This window comes from Patella vulgata, chromosome 1, assembly GCF_932274485.2.
Source record: "Patella vulgata chromosome 1, xgPatVulg1.2, whole genome shotgun sequence".
In the NCBI taxonomy this organism is placed as follows: domain Eukaryota; kingdom Metazoa; phylum Mollusca; class Gastropoda; family Patellidae; genus Patella; species Patella vulgata.
This window is the reverse complement of record NC_065879.2, coordinates 1,481,832-1,502,537: the sequence shown is the minus strand read 5'-3', so window position 1 is coordinate 1,502,537 and position 20,706 is coordinate 1,481,832. Positions and strand designations below refer to the sequence as shown.

The following is a 20,706-nucleotide window of genomic DNA, read 5'->3' as shown; positions in this document are numbered from 1 at the left end:
AATTTTAGCGTCCTGAAAGGCCATATACAGCAACAATTCAAGAAAACATTACGTGGCGATGGCTGATCGACCATTGACCACCTCGACATATTGCTAGTGTTTTGGGCAGGTCTCATGAGAGGACTGAGCACATTATCGCCAACAAGGGGATGGTGTCCCTTTTCACAGATTAGAGGAATTTAAAAGTGGCAGAGAGAGCCTTGATGATGACCCGCCTCATTCAAGGCCATCAACAGCAACCATTCAAGAAAACATTACCTGGGTGCATGATATGGTGATGGCTGATCGAACACTCGACATATTGCAAGCGTTGTGGGCATCTTTTATGAATTGGATTGAAAAGGCAAAGGGTTGAGCACATTATTGCCAACGAGTAGGGGATGACAAAAGTTTCTGCAAGATGGGTGCCAAAGCCTTTGACAGTGGATCAGAAACGTGTCGGATTCCTGACGTCCCGTTACAATCTGCGCCATTTTGAAGCAGATCCTAATATTTTTGGCCAGATTTGTAACCATGAATTAGAACCGTTTCCGAAAATGTAAAAGGAACTAGCCGGTTGGTATTTTCCTAGTAATGATGACGCCATGTCGGCTGTGAACGACATTTATTTTTTTTTAGAGTGGCATGGTATGTCATATTATATTGAACATTGGCACTAATCCTGAACTGTTAGTACAGGTGCATGACTCGGAGGAATACATGTCGTCTACCCTATATAACTAGGTATACTTTTCTTTTTGAGGGTGGGGGGGGGGTGGCAGAATGGTTAGCGCGTGTGCGCTGTATCATAAAGTCTGTCATTTAGTCAACTGGCGTGGTTTCGATTCCCAGGTCGATTCCCTGTCCAACCTCGTGTGTTTTATCCGAGTCCTCCGGTTTCCTCCCACTGTTAAAGACCCCTACGCGCAAGCGAATTATTAAAATTCAATTGAACCATATCTTAGTCCCGAAATGACCTAGTTGTGTCGAGTGGATGTTGAATCTCTCTCGCTCTCAACGTTAAAGTAACCATGGTTATATATGTGTTGTATTTATTGCATATGTATTATAAAATACGTGTGAATTATGATTGTCTACAGAACACAGCTGTTAAATAACAAAAGCAGATTTCATCAATCTTCTTTCAGCAGTTCTGTTTTCTGTCCTGTTGATAGAATAATTTAAAGGGAGTAGATATTCACGATTCTTGAATTTGAAATAGATGGGAAATTGTGTTTTTTTTTATTATTATTATAATAAAGATTGAAATAACTGGTGTACTTCAGTTCCTTCCAGAAAAGCTCAACATTCTCTTGTTCAGTATTGGCCTCTGAACATACTAGTTTTTGCTAGATAGCGTAAGGTTAATGAATTGATTTGTTTAGGCGTATATTTTTTTTTCAGAGCCTGGGCCGATGGAGCTGAAAAAATAGTTTTCCATAATACGCTTGTATGAGACATGTCGTTAAAATGAAACTTATTTCCATTGCTGCAGGGCCGTGACTTACATTAAAGTAGCTAAGTCTCTAACTCAATATCATCCAAAATCTTCGACACTGAAAACACGATTTATTGGTCAATTTAAATCAACATTTATGTTGTGATCTTACCGGGAAAAGGTGGGCTTCTGATATCTAATATTTAAGACAAAATAAACAGTTTACCATTGGTACACGAATCGTGTACCATAATGCGCTTCAGCCCCAGATGTATCGAGGGACGAGGCTAGACACATTGCACCAAATCTAACGGCGAATGTAGGCTGGAATAACCAGACGCTAGAAATTTGCACTCGCTTGAGACTGCTGGCTTATTTCGCCGAACACAACAGATTTGAAACTGGAGTAAAAACGGAAACCATTGAATGTAAATCAGTTTATATACATTCATGTTACAGTATTATATGCGTTGCGACCCAATTTTGTCAATTTCTAGGTTTCAAATGTTAGCGATTTAGCTCCTTTAAACTATAAAATAATCAGACGGCATAATTACGACCGAATTTAATATAACTGAAAACCCTGCCTATGCTGAAAAGATGGCGTTAGACCTGGCTTCAAATTAACAAAGCATTCTCAGACTTAAGTTGAGAATTTACTCAACTTTCAATCACTGTTTTATGAGAAATATCTTGGTTCCAGAAACACAATTTTGCACATAGTTTCTTTCCGATGTATTTGATACATTAAAACAACATAAGTTTTATAAAGGGTTATATATTAGTTAATATAATGCGAACAATTTTGAGTAAATTCTTAACTTAAGTCTGAGAATGTTTTGTGAACTCGGGGACAGTCCACGTACATTCAATAATATCCTCAACTGGTTGAGTGAGAATACCGAGAAATTCCAATGTGAGCGACCTGGGTTAACCTATCGAATTAATCCGCCGCAGCTTCCTGGAATTTCGTAAATCTCCATGGTTCTCCTAAAGTAATTTCCCCATTTCATCCTTGGCGACCGCAAACCATCCAGGGCCCTTCTTCACGAAAACTTAAACTAAGATAAAATCGAAATTTTAAGAAATACTGCAATTCGATTGGCTGACCAGTAAAATCAATTTGCATATATCCAAGAAGTTGCAGTATTTCTTAAAATTTCGATTTTATCTTAGTTTAAGTTTTCGTGAATAAGGGATTTTATCTTAGCTTAAGTTTTCGTGAATAAGGGCCCAGATCTTTTGTCCCATGCTTGATTTGGATGATTATCATCATTATCTTCTTTAGGGCGGTTATCAGCTAATTAAATTTCAACCTCATCCGCCATTTTCTCGGAAAACGAGTTTCGATTCTTTCCCGATATTTTTATTAAAGAGTTTATAATGGATGCATATTATTGCAAGAAGCGTCGAATTTTCTTTTATAATATTAATAACAAACACGTCTCCCATACCGACGAATGCATTTATAAAAAGCTGATTCTGCTAATACATTTCTGTGAATATATTATCCAGTAAAATAACGGAATCCCACAAATTACTATACATGATCTTTTAAAGCATGTGATAAGATTATGCACGTGTCCAATACCTCAAAATTTAACCTATAACATTTTTGGAAAACAGAAAATTGAATAGCAATATTTTATTATTATTATTCAAGATTACGTAGGCCTATTCCCAGAGCTTCTGGAATTCAGTACCGATAGGCCTACTAAAGTCGCTTATCCAGTTATTTCAGGGAAGAAAGAAAAAAAACACCCATAAAAGTCGGTGCTTGTGAAGCATTTAGCATATTAACTTTAACTGAAATTGAGATATGAAATCCTATATCATATATTGATTGTATATTGATTATAATAAGGCTGTCCTGCAAATATAGCCTAGTCTAATCTAGTAGAGACCAACCTATCCAGGTATCCAAATAAACCGTTGCATTTGTAAACCTGTGCTTAAATTGCTATTGTATGTTGATTGATTTCAACACATTCATCGTCTTTCAACCGTTGTGAATAGTCTGGCTATCGTATTCATAGAATCTCGAACAGAGAAGAAAAGAAATGAGAAAAATATTATTAAAAAACACGTAAATTGTGCGAAGACTATTGACTGATTGCAGTGGGATGGATCCATCCATCAACGGTATTAATACGGAAGCATCGTAAAGGGTTTCACTGTCAATATAGAGAATAATTACTAATCAATATTCACCTTCTACTGTATTTCTAATCGTATTCCTCTCTCACTCCATACTTTCAACATTATCTAACAAAATGGCCGATAGCATAGAGCTGGTACCAGGCAAGCACGTGCAGGACTATGGTTACCGTCACGTTTTACCAGGGGAACATGTGTATGACGGTGTTCTGTTTTTTGGATATAGCCCGCCCGATATTTTGGATGCTGTGAAGGATTTTAGAGTCAGAGACGACGATGTTTTTATTGTTAGTTATCCTAAAGCAGGTAGGTTGACTTATCGTGAGATATCTTTAAAGTTTCAATTTATTACGTGAATGGCTAAAAATTAGATGATCGCTTTTTAATGTTTATTAACTAGGCCTAAGCTTGGGTAGGCCTAGTTAAAAGCTTCGCAGATCTAGATAATTTCACACAATCGAGAGGGTAAAATGTTTCATTGGCATATTACAATTGAAGTGGAAATACACTGGACAAAATTACCTTGGCAAAGAATAGATAAGCATTGTTCGGTAATTGTATTCCATAGAAATCTTACAAAATGTAGTTTTTGAAGGTATAGTCATTTATACCTGGCCCCGAGTTCAAAAAGCATTCCCAGACTTCAGAATTTACTCAAAACTGTTCGCCTTATTTTAACTCAAATATAGCCCCTTATAAAACTTTTGTCGTTTTAATGTATCAAATACATCAATAAGAAACTATGTGTAAAGTTTTGTGATTCTAGATCAAAGATATTTCTCATAAACAGTGATTGAAAGTTGAGTAAATTGTGAAGTTCAGTCTGAGAATGCTCCGTGAACTCGGGACCTTAACGTTGCACATTCATTCCCAACAGAATATATAGAGGATATTTGTCGTTTTAGAGTGAATAACATATTTTATTTCATCGAGAAGCAAGAAAACTTATATTTTCACGAATGCGTAGCATGAGTGAAAATATAAACGTTTTCTTGCTTAGAGATGAAATAAAATATGTTATTCACGACAAAACGACAAATGTTCTATTTATTTTATGATTTTACAATCATTTAAGGTAAAAACAACATGGACTACTTTAGCCAGTGAAATAACACTTTTATTTCACTGATAAAACGTGGTATTCCACTACTGATCATAAAATAAAAAACTATCACCTTGCGTGTTGGAAATGTTTTTGATAGTCAGTAGGCTTGAGTTCACCCGAAGGGGAAAACATAACTTCTGTACATACGAAATTAAGGCTGGTGCTCTTCAAGAGGCATACCTTGATATTTATATAGGCTAAATATGAACCGCTTTCAGAGAGGGGCTAAGTAAGAGGGACGCAATGAAGAGCTTTGAGTCATGCTTTTGAGTTTTTGTGCACCCTCGCAAATGGCAAAAAATCACGCGGTTTCAATGCGATTTTCAACATTTTAATCATAATCATAGTGCTCAATCAGTGGGTTAGATATTTGCTACAAATCGACTCTAGCATGTTCCATACAGCCCAATATTACCCGGCGGCACTGGGAGGGACGCCGCCTCCCCGGCACACACATATAAATATTTTTGTTGGGGGTGCCCGGACGGGATTTCGGGACTAACATATGGTTCAATTTTATTTCAAAAATTTGCTTACGCGCAGGTGTCTTTATCAGTGGGGGGAAACCGGAGGACCTGGAGAAAACCCACGAGGTTGGACAGGCGGCCCTTCTTGTTACATACAACCGGGGAACCGAAACCACGCCAGCTGACTCGGTGACAGACCTTATGATACAACGCGGGCGCGATAACCATTCGGCCATAACCCACCCCACCCCACCCGGGATGTAATAAAGAACATTCAGGCTTTATATTTTGAGTTACTAGTGAAAAGTCGGAACAAACATTATTCTCCACAAATCCATGAAATGAATTAAAACAATAATTAGAGCACAAACTTCTTAATCCGATTTAAGATAGCGATGACTATGATACTAATTGGATTAAACAATAGTTGGAGCTAGAATCGTGTACTTCAATAGTATAGAAAGTAACGGCAAGGTTTGATCGTTGAGACTGGTGTTAAATTTACCGTGAAAAACAAGTGGCAGTTCTATTAAAGCGTTTTCCGGTGTCTATCGATCCAAGGAATAATTGATAGAGGTCCGGAAGTCGGACGAAGAAACTGTCCAGTCTAAATTAAAAGCATTTTAATGTAACAGTACTTGTCTTAAAAGCTTTTTGTACTAATTGGATTCTGTAGATTCGTCGAACTCTTTATATGCTAGTACATGACTTTCTTTCATTTTTGTGTAGATATACAGTGGGGCTTAAAGTAGCTAAGTCTCTAACTCAATATCATCCAAAATCTTCGACATTGAAAACGCGATTTATTTGTCGGTTTAAATCAACATTGATGTTGTGATCTTACCGGGAAAAGATGGCCTTCTGATATCCAATATTTAAGACAAAATAAACTTTTTACAATTGGTACACGAATCGTGTACCATAATGCGTTTCAGCGCTATTTGTAATAAGGGACTCGAAAAACGAGGCTAGGCATATTCCACAAGTCATGTCAAACGGTGACGCTATATTCTTATCTGGAGAGCATGCCCAATAAATACTATCGGCGTAGACTGGAATAACCAGACGCTAGAGATTGAAATTCGATTGAGAATACTGATTAGAAATTACAGTAAAAACAGAAACGATTGAATGTAAATCAATTTATATACATTCATATTACATTATTGTATGCGTTGCGACCCATTTGTGTCAATTTCTAGGTCCCAAATATTAGCGATTTAGCTTCTTTAACTTTCTACTTTTCTGCAATGACTGGGCTTTTCGATTATTTTACACATACCAAAGCTTTGATTTATTACGATATTTCTAACCCAACCATCAAAAAGGCGGGGTTGGGTGGCCGAATGGTTAACTTAACGTATGCGCGTTGCAGCATAAGGTCTGTCATTAAGTCAAGTGGCGTGGTTTCGATTTCCTACTTGTACGTGATAAGAAAGGGGGTCGCTTGCCAAACCTCGTGGGTTTTCTCCGGGTCCTCCGGTTTCCTCCCACTGCTAAAGACCCCTTCGCGCAAGCACATTATTGAAATTAAATTGAACTATATGTTAGTCCCGAAAAGACCTAGTTTGTGTCGAGTAATCAACGTTAAACGCCATTTCTCTCTTTCTCATCGACAAGATAAGCCAAAATGACGCAAACTGGTAGTTTTAACCTTCATCAAGAAAAAATTCCAAGTTTCTTGTTGAATAACTCAACTATTATTGATCTAGTTCTTCTGTATTTTCTATCTCATCTAACTTTAACAAGTCATGTTTAACTTGTGGTTACTCTGCTTAAACATGACAAATAAAGCCAATTTCATGCTTGTCTGCTACCGTTAATATTGAAAGCTAATTTTTATGATTATGAGCTGGGTAATGAAAGATATTTTCGTTTGATGCCCAACGTGCTATATTATTTTTATAACCCTCGGTTATATATTATACGAGGAGGTGGAGCAGGGATGAAAGTGTGGGTGACAAGGGTGAATTCCGTTAAATTGACTGAATTTGGGTCCTTTGTTGTCTTTAACATACATTCCCGGGTACAAACAGGTGGATTTGTGATGATATTTTTGGACTAAAAACATATTCCAACTATTTAATTTATCATAATTTTGCTTCAAATCCTTCTCAAAACATTGCAATTACCAAGGAATACCCTGGCTATAAAAAAATCGATCAAAAGAGGTTATGTTTGTGTTACGTGACTTACCTCTCTCGGTACCTAGCAAGGGTGCAAAGTCGGAGGAGATTCATTGCATACCCAAGACTATGTTGTCTTTAATCGCTGACTATTTATTACAAATATCGAAGCCTAAATAGATTCTCGGATTAACCACTGCCCGCGTCTTTTTCCGTAATTTTTGTCTCAGAGAGTGTTGTACGTCTAACTCTTCATAAAGTTTATCAACATGTACGTCAAGCGCGCAATCTCCACATGCAACCTTTGACGTCACGCGTGCAGGCACTCCTAATCGTCAGGCTGTTGATTAGAGAAACCTTTACATTTTTGTCCTGTGTGCGATCCATGAGTGTTTTTCAGGGAATCCAGTATTTTTCTAGTAAGATTGGATATTTCTACTTTCCATATATACCAAAATTGCCATACTTTTATAGGAAATAACCACCCGATAAATACTTTTCTGGGAACGTACCTTTAAATACGTTCGGTTACAATTTGAGGTATTTAACTGGAAGTTGCGTATAATATTTACAGAAACATGTTCGCAGTATCAACCTCTTTTTGTTGCACGAGAAGCACTCGGCAAACCTCAACAGATTCCAGTAACCTACATCTAGCCTCGGATGTATGACCAAGTCCGCCATTGGAACTACTTTCAAGTTCCCGGATTACGAACGGCGTTGCCCATGAAGACGCCTTTGAAGAATGTTTTATCAGACAAATATTTCAAAGTCTGAAGCTGTTTTTCTTTCAAGTTTATCCGATTTTCTTCAAACAGGAACAACTTTGCACTAAAAATTCTACACACGCTTCGAACGACGCAATTTTGATAACTTCTTTTTAAAAGCGGCAAGTTTTCCTAATAAGGTACATATCATTTACGTCATACCGCCGAGGCTAGATGTAGAGTAACATAATCTGCCGAGGTTTGCCGAGTGGCGGAGGGGTTTTGCATAGGCTAAGCCTGTTCCCCAATCCCATTCAGACATCCTGAATAAAAATATTGTTTATAAAAAAAAAAGTAATATTTGTAGGAGCCGGTAGGGCTTGTTACAACATTTAATCGGTACAGTCATTAAATATATTTCATATTTTTCGCTCTTTTGTAATTGATTTATGTTATTTAACCATTTTGAATAGAATAGGCCGAAATAATGAGTGCCCGTTGGTCGGCGCCTAACATGTCTTTCTTGCCCCCGTAATCTACGTCATTGGTGGATTGGGAAAGTTATGTCAAAGCGTGTTTCAATACTTAGCATCCGAATCTGGATTGCTTGATTTACATTCAGCATATTTTGCTTCAGATCCTTTTTTTTTTCCTCTTGGAAATTCACTAGAAAAATTATTAGCACAGGCTATAATACATAATTATGACCATTCGTGGTTCGGTTTTGACCAATAACATAATACATTGTGGGGTATTAAGTACTTTTCAAATTTCATTTACAAAAACCGACGTCCACATCACTGTTATTTATTGTCTCGTTATTTCCTATTTAGGAAAGGATTAGGGTCGCCTACCTAACCTCGTAAGTTTGCTCCGGGTCCTCCGATTTCCTACCATTGCTAAAGACCCCTACGCGCAAGCAAATTATTGAAATAAAATTGGACCATATGTTAGTACCGAAATGACCTAGTTTGTGTCGAGTGGACGTTAAACCCCATTTCTCTCTCTCTCTCTCTCTCTCTCTCTTCTCCCTATTGTAAAGGCCAGCTCAATTTTTGTGAAGGTCGTTGAGATGTAAATAAGGTTAGGGCACGTGATTGTTGGTGAGATTCTATGTTGGATAAGCATTGGGGCTAGGTCCAAGGTTAGGGTTAGGATTGGGATTAGCGCTAGCCCTGTTTACATAACGTGATCTATGCCGAAAAATTCAGTTGGCCTTATCATTTAGCACTATCCTAACATACATGATCTTGTTATTGTTCTAGGAACAACATGGATGCAGGAAATATTATGGTTGGTTGTTCATGATGGAGACTTTGAGACAGCTTCAAAAACTCCAATCTACTTCCGGTCTCCATTCCTAGAATTTAAGGATTTGACGCTCAACGAGGTTGGTTTAGATATTGCACATGGTATGAGGTCACCAAGGGTAATCAAGTCACATCTTCCATTTCGCCTGATGCCGAAAAAACTCGATAAATCCAAGGTATGTGCCTACTATTTAATTATGGGTAACGCTCAGTGTTGTCGTTTTTGAAGATGATTTTGACACTGTTGCACATATAGTCAATGATCTGTTCTAAAGTCGAGAATTTTAATAGTCGTAGATAACCGGTTATGAATTTTTCGACGATAAATATTCATATGAATTTTAGACCCAGTTACGGAGACATTGATGTTTGCAAAAAAACCCAAAAAACCGCTTTAATAAGATTCACAATCTGATTGAAATACAGATTTATATTTCGTTTCGTTTGTTTTACTTTCGATCGTCTACACTATATGAAGATCTGACCAGTTGTACTGGGAGGTCGTGTCAGGGGGTCATACGAGCGGCTTTTGTCCCTGTGACGTTAGACATTGATTAATCAATCAGCGTTGACATTTCTAGGGGTTTACCCACAGTTCCGTGCAGAGAACGCTAAGAACTCGCCGTAACAGCCCGTTTCATATGCTAATTCCTCACTAGAACGCCTGTTATATAACAACTCTTCCAGATCCTAGTGTTGTGAAGACAAGTATAACGAAATTTTGTTAATATTGTGTCTGTAAATAGAGTTTGGCCAATTGTGGCCGCGGTCGCCATTTTGTTACCCAATCTGTAAGTTGAATAAAGCAACATTTTATTAAGAAATAACAACCGCTCCCTCAGTCTAAATAGCACACAAAAAGCTGGCAGACAACAGTCGGGTTGCCAGTTAGTGATACTTTCCATATATACCAAATTTGCCATACTTTTATTGGAAATAACCACCCGATAAATACTTTCGGGACAATGTATCTTCAAAACACCACTCCCTCTGGCGACATCGAATGTGCTATACTAAAATATTTAACTACTTGTATTAAAATTCTTTTCCAGGTTGTGGTCGTTTTTAGAAATCCAAAAGATGTCAGTGTCTCGTATTATAATTTTTATAAATCCAGTTCTTCCTTTGGTGATTTTACTGGAACTTGGAGAGATTTTCTAATCATGTTCCTAACAGGAAAAGGTTGGTTAAATTTAAAGATGTTCGTATTTATAAAACATAGCGTGCGCCATGCGGGGAGATTCTAAAAAGATTGTTATACATTATGAGATAAATCTATCAAGCCATTGTTGAGATACAGACGTTTTAAGTTTTAATTTATGGATCGGAGCCACTCGGAAGCCCACGTATTTTAATGCGGTTTTCTATGCTGTAATTTCCAATCTGATGAAAACACAGATCCTATTTCGTTTCGTTTTTTATAGTTCAAAATTTCGTTTTACTTGTCTTTACTACACTGCGATCTGGAAGAGTTGTTATCATTGACGTGTTCTGGGTGATGTGAGGGATTAGCCAATGAAACGGTCTGTTACGGCGAGCTTTTGACGTGTGGTGCACGGAACTGTGGGTAACCTACTAGAAACAGCAATGCTAGTTGGTTAATCAAATGTCTGACAGCATAGGGTCAAAAGCCGCTCTTGACGCGACCTCCCACTGTAACTCGTCAGATCTTCATGTAGTAGAGGCCATCGAAAGTATAAAACAAAACGAAACGAAATATAGATCTGTATTGTAATCTGATTGCTATAATTTCATGATTAAATCAATGCCAATGTTTAACATGGTTTATTTTCGGGATTATTTAGTTTAGATAATTCGTTTGTTCAATGATGCATAAAATCCACTTATTAATATCAATTCTAATACATAAAAAAACAAAAAACATTCATGCAATAAGACATAATTTTCCCATTACTTTGAATAATTCTGTGGTTTCAGCTAAATTTAATTCACTTACTTTGGCCAAATATCAATTCTAATACATCTAGAAAAAAAACCATTCATATTCCAAACAAGATATAATTTCCCCATAGATATGATATGACTGACATGATAACCATAACATCAAAGGACTCAATCACTGTCCATTAAGGTGAGAACAGTCATGTAAAACTGTTCCAAACAATCTCAACACGGTTGATGGTTACGTACCATGTCTCTAATCTCAAGGGAAATAAGACGGTCTTTGAAATTATTGTTTTAATTATGATATATCATTTCAAGCTTCAGAGACCTGGCCATATAAATCTAGTATAAATCTAGAATGATAGTCCCAGCTGCAGTTATCAAAAAAATTGTGTGATAGGAACTTCCTAACTGTACATAAATGAAACGCGGTATGGGTTATTTTAAAAGCGTCCGGAGTTGGCTCGCCTCTAACCTTGTAGGTTTTCTCCTGATTTTCTGTTTTGCTCCCACTGGTAAAGACCCTATCGTGCAACCGAATTATTTTAAAACGAACATGCTCTCCAAAGCTCAATTAGTATCAGAAGCCAATCCAGCAATGGCCAGCAAGGGATTTTTCAGGCCACTGCTTCAGGAATATGCGATCGACGTTGCAAGCCATATCGTTATTATTAATCCATCAGTGTTATCTTTTATGATCAATGTCATATTTCATGTTTGATATTATCTGTCTGATCGGTCAGACTGATTTATCGATAATTGATCACGGTGATGGATGTTACTTTATTGATTATTTTAGTTGATCATGGTTCATGGTTTGATTTTACGATTAGCTGGTGGAAGAGAAGACATGAACCTAACGTACTAATTGTCTTCTATGAAGATATGAAAAGGGTTAGTAACTTTAGCAAATTTTTCAGGCCGGCTTTACATTCAAAATCAATCTGATTAACTTACAGATCTATATTTCGTTTCGTTTTTTATACTTTCGATGGCCTGCACTACATGAATATCTGACCAGTTGTAGTGGAAGGTCGTGTCAGGGGTCATCCGAGTGGTTTTTGACCCTATGACGTCAGAAGGTTGATTAACCAATCAGCGATGATGTTTCTATTGGGACACCCAGAGTTCCGTGCACCACACGCCGTGATAGACCGTTTCATTGGCTAATCTCTCACATCATTCAGAACACGTCAGTGATAACAACGCTTCCAGATCCTAGTGTAGTAAAGACACGTAAAACGAAATTTTGAACTATAAAAAACGAAACGAAATAGGATCTGTGTTTTAATCAGATTGATTCATCATTTTTGTCTCTATAGACGTAGGTTGTTGCTGACGTGACATTAAGCACTATTTCATTTCGTATAAAATTAAAATCGGATTTTTAAACCAACCCAGTCCCATGGAAGACATATTTCAAATTAAAGGTGCCATATTGTAATAATTGTGCCAAGTATAGTTCTATTCATTCATCTTTTAATTGTAGAATTTGAAAGGTGAAATCAGGAAAATAGCTAATTTTATTGGAAAACATGATTTATCTGAAGAGGTTATCACAAGAATAGCAAATCACTGCACTTTTGACAATATGAAGAAAAATCCAATGACCAATCATGAAGACGTTTATTCTATAAATAGCAAGATTTCACCTTTATTGAGGAAAGGTAAGGATGGTTAAAAGCAAGCAGGGGCACTATTTGAAAAGGCGCTAATCCCAACCCCAACTCTAACACTGGGCCTAGCCCTAATGCTTACCCCCAAATTCTTAAACCTAACCCACAATCTTGTCAACAATCACGTGTTCTAACCTTATTTACATCTCAGCGACCTTGACGAAAATTGAGCTGGCCTTAACAAATAGATTTAGCCCACGGGCACTGAAGTAAAAGGAAGACATTTGGAAACTTTCGTAAATAAAACATAACCATGGAATGGGGGCGTGGTGTTAATTATCTCGTCAAACTCATTTTAAGCATTTTGGTGGGGGTGGGGAGGCGCCAATGGTTAGTGTGTGCGCGTTGTATCATAAGGTCTGTCATTTAGTCACTGGCGTGGTTTCGATTCCCTGACTGTACGTGACGAGGAGTGGGATCGCCTGTCCAACCTCGTGGGTTTTCTCCAGGTCCTCCGGTTTCCTCCCACTGCCAAAGACCCCTAGCTCAAGCGAATTATTGAAATAAAATTGAACCATATGTTAGTCCCGAAATGGCCTAGTTTGTGTCGAGTGGACATAAACGTCATTTTTTTTTCTTTCTTATTTAGAGCATATCTGTATTTGATTACAATGACTTCATGTAACAAGACAGCGACATTTTCCATTTATTCTGCAAACGGTTATTTTAATCAATACAGTGAGGCTGATGCCCCCCGCCGACATCCCAAAATAAAACGATGACACATACTAATTAATTGGACATTTGTGTTATTGAAAAGTATCGAGCAATCAAACTGATTATCTTATCTTAGCCTAAGCAGAAAATGCTCATCTTCAAACTCCAGCAAAAAACCTACACCAAGTTTGAACAATCTAGATCAATATTAGAAGAAGAGTTATTGTGTCCCAAAAAGGTGGACGGACAGACAGACGGACGAACGGTATAGACCCATTTTAATGCTCCCCTGCATTCTTCGAATGACAGGGAACAATATGTCACACGATAATGAACACGGATGGGCAGCTATTTTGGCTTTCAAAGGCTCATCTCGGTCCACAGCCCACGGCCCCTTACCGAGCCTCGTCGTGAGAGTCGATTTACTACCCCAGGATCCGTGCAGGTCAGACTATGAAATGAAATGAAATGGGACTGTGAAATGAAATGGGGTTTAACGTCCTACTGTTCTGCTCAGACTGGGCTAATGAAGACGGGCATACGCCATACAGTGTGCTATGAGGGAAATTTTGCTCGGGCTCCAGCACTATGACGGACTCTTATATCGAATTCCAACTGCCAATGGACCCTTTATGTGCACGCCAATGTATATACGGGACCTCGGTTTTTCGCCCCATCCGAATGAATAGATAGCTGTCCTTATCAGGCCCTCCGCCCTGCACTACTGATAGGGGAAACCACGTCGGAAAATTCCGATGAACTTTCTCGGCCAACAGGTCAGACTATAACCCATGATCTACAAATCGAAGGATACAAAATATCTATGCCTATATACAAGTTTAAAGTTAGAATCAGTACGGTATCTTCATTAATATCCAATCATGCCTGCACTTAAAACCAGCCGTGGATTATACAACGTCCTACAACAAAACGGTATGCGTTAATTCAGCTATCGATTTGCCATTCTCCACACTTAGATGATTATGTAATTAATTTCAGATTACTTTTAGGCTATATAAAGACAAATTATTTACTGTAATGATTTTCCTAACTCAGCCGATAATAAATATCTTTATTCCCTGAGCATTTACTGTTTGTAGAATATAATGAGTATTTTATACCAAGTCACCGTACCATCTGTCAGCGATGACAACATTACGGATGGCTTCTGATTAACTGTTCTAAAGCAACACATTACCCAATTATATAAAACAAAGGAAGATGAGGGGGTCATTTGGGAACAGCATTTGGACTAATTCATTTATTTGCTTTTAATGTCTCGCGCCTGACTATTCGTCTGGTACGGCTCGCGCGCCTGACCATTTGACTGTTACGGCACTCGCGCCTGACCATTTGACAGTTACGGCTCGCGCGTCTCACCATTTGACAGTTACGACACGCACGCCTCACCATTTGACTGTTACGGCTCGCGCGCCTGACCCTTTCGTTGTTGGTGGAAACCGGAGAACATTCATGAGTTTGGCATACAGACAAACCAGTTATAGGATTACTAAGAGGGTTTTATAGGGACGTTATAACATTTAAAAACAGGTAGAGAAATAGTGCGAAATAATCTTTCTTAACCGCCCATTGCATGAATTAACCTTCATACAATCAGTTAATCCATAGCTTGTAAAATAATTGGGGAGTCACGGTGGCTATAATAGGTTGTTAAGACGCTGGCTCGCTAGCCTGGAGATCGGGTATTCGATCCCTGCATTGGTCAAGAAAGTTCATCCAGATTTTCCAGCGTGATTTCCCCTTGTCAGTGGTGCAGAACGGAGGGCCTGACAAGAACAGCTGTCTAGTCCTTCAGATGAGACGAGAAACCGAGGTCCCGTATACATTGGAATTGCACGTAATTCGATATAAGAGTGCCGCTGCCCGGGCAAAATTTCCCTCATAGCACACTGTATGGCATATGCCCGTCTTCATTAGCCCAGTATAGGAGCTGAACAGTAGGACGTTAAACCCCATTTCATTTCATTTCTGTAAAATAATTATTTTTTTTCAGGTAAAATTGGAGATTGGAAGAATCAGTATTCGGTATCACAGAACGAAGATTTTGATGCGGTATACAGAGAGAAGATGAAAGATATTGACATTCCTTTCCAATATGAATGGAAACGCTCAACGCCATCAGAGAAACCATAGACAGAATTTCAAAGTCTGCTTAAAAATCAAACCGCAGAAGTGATTTTGTAGATAAACTGCGGCGTGAAATTAATGCGTTTTAGTATTCGCAATCTTGGAATTAATTTTATAGTGTTTCTAGTAGCGTTGATTAACGCGCAGCCCATTAGGAAGAGTGTCAGACCTAGCTACAAATACCGTTAAACTACATGTGTTTAACGCTACAATTGATACACGCAAGTTTAAATAGGTTCAAACGCACATCAACACATATCATTACAGTTTGTATTGAAATAAGTAATTATATCACAAATAGTGAAGACTGGACCACTAAAATAGTTACCGAACAGTTTTTCTTTGTGGTAATTATGCGTTCTACATTTTCAAAGCGACATTTCTTTAATGTAAACCGCCATGACACCAGCCAGACGAAATCTCGCCAAATTTCGCGTAACAGTTGGGTTTCATCAAATCATATAATTATACGGTAAGGTTTCACCTTTATTTCAATGGTAATTGGTTTATTATATGTTAAGCTATGTGCAGTACAGTTTGGGGTCAGTTTATGTGTAAATTAAAGGGACTATTTAGCTAGTAACCTTTTTGTATTGATTTGACCAAAAAATTTGCGCAAAGGAACTCCGTAGGACGAGCCACTACTGTGGCTGGAGTAAGGCGGAAGACATCAGTAGTGGAACCATTTCTATGTCAGGCCATAAATAAATATCTCTAGATGCATTGATTATTATACCGCAATATGCATATATTTAAAGGGACAATAACACTCTTGCTGGCTCGAAAGCTCCAGAAAATAAATATAATATCTCTATCTAAGTACTAGATGTTTAAGTGTCCTACCTGTTGTGTAAATTATCCATTACATCCTATTTTACTTGGCCAGAGGGTTCGAAAATATTTTTAAATCGAAGTTTCATTTGAAAGGGTTTACGTTAGACGTTTCAAACCATTATGTTGAATTTTTCAAAATTTTTAAATAATGTGTGTTAAGATGAAATTTGTATCATCAATTAATTGAAATATTCTAAAATAGTACAATTTGTTGACGAGAATAAAGATTGGGACATATTATTCAGTTACAACAAGAGTGGTATTGAGCCTTTAACAACACTTAACGATACATTATAGAAGATTAGATAAAGAGCTGACAGTTTTCACTATAATACAGTAGTTACAAACTAGACGTTGTAAAGGCAATATGCTGAAAATTTCAGTCAAATTACTTCACTCTAAGCCGAGAAAACATTCTTTTAAAATCTTTGTAGCCTCGATTGTCAACGGACGTCAAACAGCAGATCGGATTCAAATCCAACGAAAATTGAACAGATAAGATGGCATCGATAGTTGATTGTGGTATTGTCATGTTAATAAATGTCTAATTTATATAACATTTCAGGCCTAAAAAAAGACCAGCAATAGGCAGATTTAGCTCTTGCGTATTATAGTTTTAAACTTAGTGTCTCCCATTTATCGTCACTAAATAAACTGCCCTGTTGTAGGCCTATTTAGCCAGTTATAACCAATTAAAAAAACGTTAAACAACAAGCGGACAGAATATTCGGCATTTTGTGAGTGCAAAATAGGTCACACATCTAACCGGGCTTAATGATAGCCCCGAATAACCAATATTCTATATGGAAAGCTATATGGAACAAGAAATCTAATTTAATAATTGGCTAGTTAGGCAACTCAACGATTGTGAATACAAAATACGGGCAAGTCCAACCTTTAATATTACAAATTTTGTCTACGTGGGGCGCTCTACCAAACAACTCAAAAATACAATTTGATGATTGTTTTTTGAACAAGGTCGTCATTCGTCATTGCATCGACTTCGGCGTAATTGTAAATTACCAAACCTCCAAATTAAGAGTACGTTTAAAGTGGCTAAGTCTCTAACTCAATATTATCCAAAATCTTCAACATTGAAAACACGATTTATTTCTCAAATTAAATCAACATTCTTGTTGTGATCTTACCGGGAAAAGATGGGCTTTTGATATCCAATATTTAAGACAAAATAAACATTTTACCATTGGTACACGAATCGTGTACCATAATGCGCTTCAGCCCCAGTTGTATCAAGAGACTCGAAGGACGAGGCTAGACACGTTGTACTAAATCAAACGGCGTATGTAGACTGGAATAACCAGACGCTAGAAATTTGCACTCGCTTGAGACTGCTGGCTTATTTCGCCGAACATAACTGATTTTGAAATTGGAGTAAAAACGGAAACCATTGAATGTAAATCGGTTTATATACATTCATATTATATTTATATTATATTATAAGCGTTGCGACCCACTTTTGTCAATTTCTAGGTCCCAAATGTTAGCGATTTAGCTCCTTTAATATATACCCTCCGATCGGCAAACTTATCCGAACTACCAAACAAATTGAATTGGTTGAAAACAAAAAAAAAGGGGGGTTTCGAGATACTGCCAGTATTACTTTGCTGACCGACATATTATTTGCACCAAGTCTTGGATAATGCAAAATGATTATATTGAAAATTTCATTCAAATTATTTTATTATGTGGCAAAGATTGTTTATTATCGTAACGACACTTATTATTCGAGACTTAACCTCATTCGCCATTTTTTATACGCTCACATTTAATGTGGACGTATATTGTCGTCGCCCCTGTCGGTCTACAATTTGTTTGTGGACACTGCAGTTCAATTTTTATCCGATTTTGACGAAATGAAACTGGGTTTAAGTCCTACTGTTCTGCTCCTAAACTGGGCTAATGAAGACGGGCATACGCCATACAGTGTGCTATGAGGGCAATTTTGCCCGGACAGCGGCACTACGGCCTACTCTTATATCGAATTCCAACTGCCAAGGGATCTTTTTCGGGAACGGGACCTCGGTTTTTCGTCCCATCCGAACGACTAGATAGCTGTCCTTGTCAGGCCCTCCATCCTGCATCATTGACAGGGGGAAACCACGCCGAAAAATCTGGATGAACTTTCTCGGCCAATGCAGGGATCGAACACCCGACCTCCAGGCTAGCGAGCCAGCGTCTTACCCACGTGATCCCCCGATTTTGACGAAACTTAAATATAGATTTATCTCTCAAAAAAGTCGGTTCCTTTCGATATTGGCATGTATCGAACTTGAACTTCGTGGAATATGGCAACTGATTGTACGAATAATCACGTTTTTTTGCTTGTGGACACTCTAGAAGTCAAAATATTTATTCAATTTTGACAATCTCCCAAACAGAGTTGTCTTCCCCTGCAGTTCACACTATCGAATGCTGGATAGCGAGACTTGTGTGGAGAATGCAATTTTGATGTGCCCTAATATTTATAACTCGAAAGATCTCAGTTCCTTTCGAGATTCGCGAATATCGGAGTGTAACTTCCTGGATTATGGGCCATTGGTTGTGAAATGAAATGGGGTTTAACGTCCTACTGTTCGGCTCCAACTTGTCTAATGAATACGGGGCCCCTGGGCGCTTTAGCTTGTGGTCCCTCTAGAGGTACAAATGAGAAAAATAGAAATAGTCCGTACATCCTGTTTGTTTTTATTCATTCTATACTTAATAAAAACATAGTAATGCATGTTTTTTTTCTATTTTTCTCTGATCTAATATTGTAAGCTAAGTTCTCAACACCAGCCAAGACAAACTATTTTAAAAGAAATGAAATGGGGTTTAACGTCCTACTGTTCTGCTCCTACTGGGCTAATGAAGACGGGCATATGCCATACAATGTGCTATGAGGGAAATTTTGCCTACGGCCTACTCTTATATCATATACCAAATGTCAAGGGATCTTTTACGTGCATGCCAATGTATACATGGGTCGGATCCTCAGTTTTTCGTACCACCCGAAAAACTAGACAGCTGTTCTTGTCAGAACAAGGGGGAAACCATGTCGGAAAATCCTGATGAACTGTCTTGGCCAATGCAGGGATTGAACACGCAACCACCAGGCTAGCAAGCCAGCGTCTTACCCACTTAGCCAACCAAAACGTTGAGTAACAAGCCAACAGTGAGGTTGATGTCCCCGCTGAAATCCCAAAATAAATAGATGATACATTAATCCACATTTATTTTTTTCAAAAGTATCGAGCAATCAAACTACACACTAAGTTTTATCACTCTCTATCAGATAGAATCAAGATTATCTTGTCCCAAAGCATTGACCAAAGAAATTGATTAGCTCTGCTTAGCTTTAGCTCGAAATGTTAATCATTGAAATCCGTCAAGACATTTACCCAAAGAACATCTACATCAGGTTTAAACATTCTAACTCAATTAAAAGCAGAGTTTTTATGTTCCAAAGTCTTGACCAATCAAATTGCTTATCACTCTTAGCCCAGGCAGAAAATTTGCACAATCGAACTTAGTCATGGTAATGATATAATGAATCTATATTCAGAGTTTCATCGCTCTCACTTCATTATAACCGAAGTTATCGTGCCCCTAAAGCATCAACCAATCAGATTGCTTATCTCTGCCTACCGTAAGCAGACAATGTTCATCATCGAACTCAATCAAGGGATTCACCTAATGAATGCCTACACCAAGTTTGAACATTCTACCTCAATTAGAAGGAGAGTTATTGTGTTCCAAAGTCTCGACCAATCAAATTGCTTATCGCTCCACTTACCCTCAGCAGAAAATGTTCATTATTGAACTTAGTCATGGTATTGATGTAATAAAGCTAAACACCAAGTGTCCTCACTCTCACTTAATTAGAACTAAAGTTATCGTGTCCCAAACCATCAACCAATCAGGTTGCTTATCTCTGCCTACCGTTAGCAGTCAATGTTCATCATCGAACGCCATCAGGCATTGACCCAATAATCATCTGCAACAAGGTTGAACATTCTAGCTCAATTAGGAGAGTTATTTTGTTTCTAAAATCTTGGCCAATCAAATTGCTTATCGCTCTGCTTACCCTGAGCATAAAATGCTCATTATCGAATTAGTCAAGGTATTGATGTAATGAAACTATACACCAAGTTCCATCACTCTCACTTAATTAGAACTAAAGTTATCGTGTACCAAAGC

The 20,706-nt window shown here is 37.9% G+C and overlaps 1 protein-coding gene across 1 annotated transcript; it reads left to right on the top strand.

Moving 5' to 3' along the window:
• Positions 1 to 3,347: 3,347 nt before the first annotated feature.
• LOC126808553 (sulfotransferase 1C4) lies at positions 3,348 to 19,223 on the top strand. Its single transcript, XM_050533396.2, has 6 exons — positions 3,348 to 3,880; positions 9,245 to 9,465; positions 10,342 to 10,471; positions 11,994 to 12,088; positions 12,684 to 12,861; positions 15,542 to 19,223. Exons 1-6 carry the CDS (start codon positions 3,691 to 3,693, stop codon positions 15,679 to 15,681), a joined length of 954 nt encoding a protein of 317 aa, XP_050389353.1. The 5' UTR covers positions 3,348 to 3,690; the 3' UTR covers positions 15,682 to 19,223.
• Positions 19,224 to 20,706: the final 1,483 nt, after the last annotated feature.

Bases quoted from the DNA above. Each gene is read 5' to 3' on its own strand.
- LOC126808553 (XM_050533396.2), top strand. From the start codon at position 3,691: ATGGCCGATAGCATAGAGCTGGTACCAGGCAAGCACGTGCAGGACTAT. The intron at 12,089-12,683 runs GTTAGTAACTTT...TTTTAATTGTAG, and splicing joins TCTATGAAGATATGAAAAGG to AATTTGAAAGGTGAAATCAG. The intron at 12,862-15,541 runs GTAAGGATGGTT...ATTTTTTTTCAG, and splicing joins TTCACCTTTATTGAGGAAAG to GTAAAATTGGAGATTGGAAG.